Source organism: Danio aesculapii, chromosome 16 (assembly GCF_903798145.1).
Source record: "Danio aesculapii chromosome 16, fDanAes4.1, whole genome shotgun sequence".
NCBI lineage: Eukaryota > Metazoa > Chordata > Actinopteri > Cypriniformes > Danionidae > Danio > Danio aesculapii.
The window spans coordinates 54,357,701-54,366,534 of record NC_079450.1 but is presented as its reverse complement, the minus strand read 5'-3'; the positions used below and the strand labels follow the sequence as shown (position 1 = coordinate 54,366,534).

The following is an 8,834-nucleotide window of genomic DNA, read 5'->3' as shown; positions in this document are numbered from 1 at the left end:
ATTACATTGGCGACGCGATGGCGCAGTGGGTAGCACGATCACCTCACAGCAAGAAGGTCGCTGGTTTGAGCCTCTGCTGGGTCAGTTGGCATTTCTGTGTGGAGTTTGCATGTTCTCCCAGTGTTGGCGTGGGTTTCGTCCGGGTGCTCCGGTTTCCCCAACAAGTCCAAAGACATGTGGCATAGGTAAATTGGGTAAGCTAAATTGCCTGTAGTGTATGAGTGTGTATAGATGTTTCCAAGTGATGGGTTGCAGCTGGAAGGGCATCCGCTGCATAAAATATATGCTGTATAAATTGGCGGTTCATTCCGCTGTGGCGACCCCAGATTAATAATTAAGCCTAAAATAAAATGAATGAATGAAGTATATTACATTTCTTTAATATGGTCATAATATTTCCAAATGTCACTGTTCATACCAAATTTGACCATTTAAATGCCTCGTAGATTGCTGTGAAATGTGCATTTATTTTATTCGATGTTTGACGCAATCTGAACCGAAACATGAAGAGAGGGCGGGGCATATAGTAGCTCCTTCCCATTAAAAAAAACAGCCAATAGCGTTTCGCTTTATCACAGCTCTGCCAGTAAGAGTGGTTTAGCTCAAGCGCATCAAATGAAAAGCAAACGAGAAGGGGGCGGGGCATGTCAGACACTAGAGAGCATTTGATTGGTCAGAAGATTTGATGAGAAACTGAAGCACGAGGTGAACGAATCTATCATCCATCCATCTGTCTACCGATACTAACATCTGAAAAATGATATTTTAAGTAAGTTTTTAAAAGTAAATACAAAAAAAACTAAGCAAATAATCTTTGATCCCAAGTGTGTTCTCGAGCATTTACCAGTGTTTGTACATAATCAAGAAATCACTCAGGTACGGTTATACAATTATTTGGGAATTTACATAGACACGTCTCTAACATGGGACACTCACGTAAACTGGATCTGTGAAAAGCTTCACCAAAGACTGTATTTTCTACGAAGGTTATGGTTTTATGGTGTTGATCATGCACTTATTTTATCAAGCTGGATGTGAAAGTGTTATCAGGTATGGTCTATCTACATGGTATGGCAATCTTTCTGTAAATCTGAAATCAAAAATTTTCAATATTATCAGAATTGCTACAAGACTAATAGGATGTGAAACTTTTACTAGTATACAAACACTGTACGAGCAATGCACTCTGAATGAAGCGAAAATAATTTTAAGTAACCCATCTCATGTACTCTTTCCATTTTACCATCTTTTACCTTCTGGTAGAAGATACAGAACTTTCCGCTGGAAGCAGAACAGACTGAAGAACTCTTTTATTCCAGTGTCAATCAGACTGTTGAACACTGATCGATAGTGCATATAATTTTTTGCATGTTGACCTATTTTTAATTGTTATTATGTCAGAACCTGCTGATGTGCTGTGTGAGTCCACAGAAAATTTCCCCTTGAGGGACAATAAAGTATACAAACAAACAAACAATTTGCTTCAGTTGCAAGTTTAAGTTGCATTAAAAAGTGCTCTGAGAATAAAGTTCGTGTTAATATCTGACTGCCATGTTTGTTTTAAATTATTCTCCGTTTGCCAAGTGCCTGTCAGTGTATAATCTCCACATTATAGAGTTTATACAACATTACAGGGGCGTAGCAACCTCACTTTTAGAGACAGACCATTTAGAAACAGGTGATTAATAATTATATGAACACTTTTAAAATGTCCGCTACGCCCCTGCAACATTACAAACACATGTAGCCTAAATAGTGCACTACTTGGACACTAAATCACATTCATGACCCGGCCACAAGTGATCATACGTTTTAATCTCTGCTCAATTCTTTAAATTACGTATAATAACAAAAATAACGATGATTAAAAACATGTGAATATCATACACTGATATAAAACGATGCCGTTCAAAGCAAGATTATACTCTTAAGTGTAGAGTAAATGATGAGTCTCATTGCAGTACAGCATTGTTGGCAGAGAACAGGCTTGTGCTCAGTTAAACATGCTGTGAAATTGAAATCATGTGTTGGTCCTGCTGTTTTTGGGGCAGGTTCCCTTCTGAAGAACAGATCACTGTTGTTGTGCTCTCTCAGGCTGCGCATACACTGAGGAAAAATGGATTTCAGAGCTGTCAGGTTTCTTTTCTGCGTCATGTGTTTGGTGAAGTCCAGTCCAGAGCAGAGCCCGACAAAGAGGAAGAACGGGAACAAAGGTAAACGCACTTTTAACATTACATTTGACACGAAACAAGCTGGTGTATTTGTAAAGTAAATGATTATTGTTGCCTTGAGAAAGCCATTGATCATATCAGATATTTCTGAAAACATTTCTAAACACTTCTCCTTCTAGACCTGCAGGCTAGAGGTCTGCATTCTGAATAAAGCGCGGGAGCGGTCGGTAACTGCTGTAATTTTGGACGGGAGCGGGCGGTCTAACAATATCGCTCCCGACTCCCGAGCGAGCGAGCGAGCACGTGTATGTATGTGTGTGAATGAAAGAGCGTGATGCTGTGATTCGCTTGATTGTTGCTGTCTATGTGTGTGCGCGTTCGAACGAGAGAGAGAGAGATGTGTGTGCGTGTGTGTGTGTGTGTGTGTGTGTGTGTGTTTATACAGACAGCTTGTTATAGGCTGTCTGGACTCTGTATAGCTGGGTGGTTTTCGGTTTTGTTGAGCACCACTTGCCCGTTAGCGTGAACGGACTGGGCGGGGTGGGTAGCGGAACAACAAATGCTGAATATAAGCGGCAGCAGTCGGGCTAAAACCTGGTGGGAGTGGGATTCAAAAACATATGCTTTAATAGTTGGCAGTTCATTCCACTGTGGCGACCCCTGATTAATAAGGGACTAAGCTGAAGAAAAATGAATGCAATGAAGTATCTTCTTTTGCCCCTGCTGAAAAATCCTGCTTAAACCAGCCTAGGCTGGTTAGCTGGTTTTAGCTGGTTGACCAGCCTGGTTTTAGAGGGGTTTTGGCCATTTCCAGGCTGGTTTCCAGCCATTTCCAGCCTGGTCTTAGCTGGTCGGGCTGGAAAATGACCAGCTAAAACCAGCTTGACCAGCCTGGTTTAAGCTGGACATAGCTGGTTTTGGCTGGGCTCCCAACCTGGCTCGGCTGGTCAAGCTGGTTTTAGCTGGTCATCTCCCAGCCTGACCAGCTAGGACCAGGCTGGAAAGGGCTGGAAACCAGCCTGGAAATGGCCAAAACCCCTCTAAAACCAGGATGGTCGACCAGCTAAAACCAGTCAAACAGCCTAGGCTGGTTTAAGCTGGATTTTTCAGCAGGGGCAAAAGAAGATACTTCATTGCATTCATTTCCCCCCCCCCCCCCCCCCCACCACCTAGCGTGATTCACGCGACCGTCACATCCCCCCCCCCACCTAGCGTGAATGAGCACCTGCCCATTTAAGAGTCTGTAAATTGCTTGCGCGTAGCAGTGCATTGGTATTCTTCAGCGTGCTGTTTGTATTGCTCTGCAATAACACTTCCGAAACGCTAGCTAGCAGCGGGTTTTTATGTTCCTCTGTGTCAAGTTTCTTCACAGGGTTTGGCTTTTTCTGAACGCTACCTTAATGTACAACAAGCTAAACTCGCTCATTCAGAGGCGGGAACCTGCAGACGCGCAACAACTTAGATCATAAGGTAAACACAAAACAGCTCCTCCACTGGACTCCACACTTGTAAACACTCGCTCCAACCGGCTCTCTGCTGTCCCGCGGCTCTCTGTGTCAACACTACCAAACCAGCCACTTGCGCTACGCGTCTTCGCATCGTGTAGTTGCAGTTTTGAGAGGTGCGTGGGTATGCAACCGCGGGAAGACTTTGCTGGACCATACGCGTCCTCTCCATATAAATCAGCCTTGGTCACTGCCAAGAAGGTCGCTGGTTCGAGCCCCGGCTGGGTCAGTTGGCATTTCTGTGTGGAGTTTGCATGTTCTCCCCGTGTTCATCTGGGTTTCCTCCGGCTGCTCTGGTTTCTCCCAAAGACATGCGCTATAGGTGAATTGAATAAGCTAAATTGTCCGTCGTGTATGAATGTTTTCCAGTGTTGGGTTGTGGCTGGAAGGGCATCCGCTAAGTAAAACATGTGCTGGATAAGTTGGCGGTTCATTCCGCTGTGGCGACCCCTGATTGATTAAAGGGACTAAGCCGAAAAGAAAATGAATGAATGAATAAATCAGCCTGAACAGAGCGGGGTCATGTGACTCCAACACGAAAATTAGATTGATTATAGGTTCTGAGTTTCGATTAGTTTTCGATTAATCGCTCAGCCCTAATATATAATATATTATTCTGTCCTTAACAAAAGGTTTGGAACCACTTAAAAGTGACCACGTGTTTGTTTTTGGGTCAAATATCTCTTTCATTTGTGTGTCAATATATCGCTGTATGCTGAATCATTCGGTTTTTCTTAAGTTTGTAGCTTACATTGTTTCAATCATTCAGACAAGGCTCTCTCAAGCCAGCATAAAAGCAGACCTTTCCATCTTGCTGCACGTTGTGTATTCAGACGGACCTTATTTATGTAAATTCATGTGTCATTTCTGTCCTGGTGTGGTTAAGAGTCGAACAGCGCTGCTATTGAAGAGCTGAAGAAACAGATGGATCAGATCATTCAGGATCTCAATCTGCTGAAGGAACAACAGGCCTTACAAACAGGTTTGATCACGATCCACACATTCAGACTGAAATCAGTGTGTTGCCTTTGCCTTGATTATGTTTATTAAAGTTAAAATATCAAACATATGAAGCAGTTCTCAACATTGATGATTATAATAAATGTCATCGTATTGTAATGATTTCTGGAAGTGAAGACTGCAGGAATGATGCTGAAAACCCCTCTTTCAAGAGTTCACACTTAGATATGCTTGGCGTATAAAGCAGGTTTGGCACGCTGTCCCGGGAGAGAACCCTGAGCTCGGAGATATTTGAGCCCAGGGCTCCCGCCCGGTCAATAAGCATATCAGGAGATACGAGATCAGGTAGGTTTCGAGAGCTCCCCCTTTAGAAAAGGGAGGAAAAGGAGGAGATGGGGTGGAAGGGGGGATTCTTCCAAACGAAGATAGAAACAGTAGGAAGAAAATAATCCATTTATAGTAAACTAGGATCACTCTGATTGGATTATTACTGATTACAGATGAGCGGCCAGACGTGCTCAGTCATATCACGGGCTCCTCTCGAAATTACTTTATGAAACTTCACTTCAAGAGTTCACACTTAGCTGATGATTGATTATAAAGCTTGTTTGGCATGCTGTCCCAGGAGAAAGCCCTTTTACTGAGAGATTAGCTGTGCTTTACGAAGGCTGAAAAACAGCATATATTTGTTGGGCACTGTGTCTGAGTGCACTACATCCTTTCAGATGTGCACCAGCTCCTCAACTCCTCCAGAAACTATGCCTGGTGTTTCAGACTGAGCCGAGCCCAGTTTGATGAGCTGTTGTCCGGTGTCGGTAGGAGGATTTTCATCGGGACACAAACCGCAGGCGCTACATCATAGTCACGCCCCTACAAGTGCAAGCTCCTGATTGGTTAATGTGGCGCGAATGCCTGCTGAAGTTCAGATTTTCCAACTTGAGCGAATCGAATGGTTCAACTGCGTCAAACACGCAAAACACTCAATCTGCGCTGCTTCGATTTCGTGAATCGAGTTATCTGCGCCCCATCATTCAAGTGAATAGCGCCGGATGTCTATTTTCGTTTTTGCATTGACTTAACATGTAAGTCACTAGCGCTTGACGCTTCATTTGCAACTGGTGTGAACGCACCATAGAGGCCGACGCACTTTTGGTGCCTCCAGAGCTACTAGGAAGTCGAATTGCTTTGTGAGAATTTGCAATGTATGCTCTCATAAAGACCTTTTCTTAACTTGCCGGCGTTTTCTTGGTAATTGCATGTGTTTTCTTAAAAAACAGCCACCGTAGAGATCAGACAAACATCTGCTCCACTTTCTTCTCTCCTTCCCTTTTCAGTGTGTCTCAAAGGCTTCAAGATCCCAGGCAAATGCTTTCTTGTGGACACAGTAAAGAAGAATTTCCACTCGGCCAATGATGATTGCATTGCTAAAGGAGGGATTCTCAGCACTCCAATGTCCGGCCATGAAAACGACCAGCTCCAGGAGTACGTTCAGCAGACCGTCGGCCCAGAAACACACATCTGGCTGGGGGTCAATGACATGATAAAGGAGGGCGAGTGGACGGACCTGACAGGCTCACCAATACGCTTCAAGAACTGGGAATCAGAGATCACTCACCAGCCCGATGGAGGACGCACACACAACTGCGCTGTTCTGTCCAGTACGGCCAACGGGAAGTGGTTTGATGAGGACTGTCGTGGAGAAAAGGCGTCTGTGTGCCAGTTCAATATCGTTTGAAATATTAAAGGGGTGGTAATAGAGGGGTAGCAGTGGTCCCGCGTCAGCTGACAGTCACGCACCGCTATATGACTGTTTTGAGGATTGCATAGAAGGGGCAACGGCACCTGTATTTAAGAGTAGTTGGTGGTTTTTAAGATCGTTCAGAATGAGTTAGTAAACGATTAATGAACAATTAAAATTAACATTTATATATCTTATTCAGGCATATAGTAATGGTTACTAAATGGTTTGTAAATATTGCAATACTTCATTTAGTAATGAAAAATAACTCTAACAAGATATGAAAGTAGAATTATTAAGCACTTTATAAAAGTGGTTATAAGTAGGCCCACATGGAATCTGCACGCGCAGCATTCTGCAGATTTTCCACAGATTTCCGCAGATTTTCCACAGATTTTCTGCAGAATTCCGCAGATTTTCCACAGATTTTCCAGATTTCCGCAGATTTTCCACAGATTTCCGCAGATTTTCCAGATTTTCTGCAGAATTCTGTAGATTTTCCACAGATTTCCGCAGATTTTTCTGCAGAATTCCGCAGATTTTCCGCAGAATTCCTCAGATTTTCCACAGATTTTCGCAGATTTTCCAGATTTTCTGCAGAATTCCGCAGATTTTCCAGATTTCCGCAGATTTTCTGCAGAATTCCACAGATTTTCCAGATTTTCTGCAGAATTCCGCAGATTTTTCAGATTTCCGCAGATTTTCTGCAGAATTCCGCAGATTTTCCAGATTTTCTGCAGAATTCCGCAGATTTTCCAGATTTTCTGCAGAATTCCGCAGATTTTTCACAGATTTCCTCAGATTTTCCGCAGAATTCCACAGATTTTCCACAGATTTTCCAGATTTTCTGCAGAATTCCGCAGATTTTTCAGATTTTCGCAGATTTTCTGCAGAATTCCGCAGATTTTTCAGATTTTCGCAGATTTTCTGCAGAATTCCGCAGATTTTCCACAGATTTCCGCAGATTTTCCGCAGAATTCCGCAGATTTTACTCAGATTTTCTGCAGATTTTTAGCCCATCATTAATTCTGTTTATTTACTCGAGTAAATGTGTGTAAATCTATATTCATTCAGTTTTTAAATTAATTACAGTAATATTATTGACTAATATGAAAATGTTCATCAGATTTATTTACAATGCAGTTTGTACAGTAATATTTTCTGTCTTTTAGTAGAGATATTATATGAGAGACTTGCTTTGTTTACCAAATAAAGTAGATCTAATTGGATTTGCATTTTAAACATTAAATAAAAGTTAAAAAGATATTATGTTTTATTTCATATATTAAGGTTTTAGTTATGATACTCACAAAATAATTCAGCAGAAATCTACAGATTTTTACCAAAATTCTCCGCAGAAATGGCAAGAAACATCTGCAGATTCCGTCTGGCCCTAGTTATGTCAAGAATACACCATTTTATAGCTGCAGTTATAAACTGCTTATTAACGTTTATTAATGTAGAGTTAATGCTTAACAGATAATGAATTCACTATTTGCTAATGCTTAATAAATGATTTATAGTGTGTAGATATTATAAAGTGTTACCTTTATTTCAAAGTGTTTTCATGCCTAAATAAAACAAAAGCACAGAACAGATTCACATTTATATTATTATAAATGTGATAACGGGATAACTAAAATACAAGAGAATCCCGGGAATAACGGGAGGGTTGACAGGTGTGCTCCAAAACCACCTAAAAATGTCAAACCTTTCTTTTTTGCAAATTAGGGGTTTCTACGGTGGCGGAGAGAGCTGCAATTTAAGAAAGCACATGCATTTACAAAAAACACCAGTAAATAAAGAAACGATCTTCATCAGTTTGACAGCACACGTGTTGCAAATTCTCACAACACAAACAACTGAAGCACAGGTGTCAAATCGCACAGTTTACTTCCAACCCTAATTAAACACACCTACCTGCAGGTTTCAAACAAGCCTGGATGACTTAATTAGTTTAATCAAGTGTGTTTAATTAGAGTTGAAGCTAAACTGTGCAGAGCTGCGGCCCTCCAGGAACTGGATTTGACACCTGTGAGCTGACGAAACGCGCTGCAAATTAGTCACAACCAGTGGTGAAAAGAGTACTGAAAAGTACCATTACTTGCCTAAAAAATATAGTGCAAGTGTAGTAAAAAGTATCGCAAGTATTGTATATATTACTCAAAGTATGAGTAAAAAGTAGACCTTTCAAAAGTACTCAAGAGTAGTAAGTAGTGAGTATTACACTGTTAAAAGCTGATGCGTTTACATGTATTCTGTGGATGTGTAAACGTAACATTCTGTAGTGTATCTAGTTATTGCCCAGCAGGTACACAATGTCATAAGACGTTATTATTAGGTTAGATTTAGGTTGTGATGTCAGGTGACCAAAATTCAACGTCTAGCCAGTGTGTAAGGATGATGTTATTTTGATGTCCAATAACGACGTCGATATTTGGTAGATTTTAGGTTGTTAGA

At 41.6% G+C, this 8,834-nt stretch overlaps 1 protein-coding gene across 1 annotated transcript; it reads left to right on the top strand.

Moving 5' to 3' along the window:
* Positions 1-2,002: 2,002 nt before the first annotated feature.
* On the top strand, positions 2,003-7,968 carry clec3ba (C-type lectin domain family 3, member Ba). The gene is made up of 3 exons (XM_056475748.1): positions 2,003-2,213; positions 4,563-4,658; positions 5,971-7,968. The coding sequence occupies exons 1-3, from the start codon at positions 2,117-2,119 to the stop codon at positions 6,369-6,371; spliced, it is 594 nt and encodes a 197-aa protein (XP_056331723.1). The 5' UTR covers positions 2,003-2,116; the 3' UTR covers positions 6,372-7,968.
* Positions 7,969-8,834: the final 866 nt, after the last annotated feature.

Bases quoted from the DNA above. Each gene is read 5' to 3' on its own strand.
- clec3ba (XM_056475748.1), top strand. From the start codon at position 2,117: ATGGATTTCAGAGCTGTCAGGTTTCTTTTCTGCGTCATGTGTTTGGTG. The intron at 2,214-4,562 runs GTAAACGCACTT...GGTGTGGTTAAG, and splicing joins GAGGAAGAACGGGAACAAAG to AGTCGAACAGCGCTGCTATT. The intron at 4,659-5,970 runs GTTTGATCACGA...TTCCCTTTTCAG, and splicing joins ACAACAGGCCTTACAAACAG to TGTGTCTCAAAGGCTTCAAG.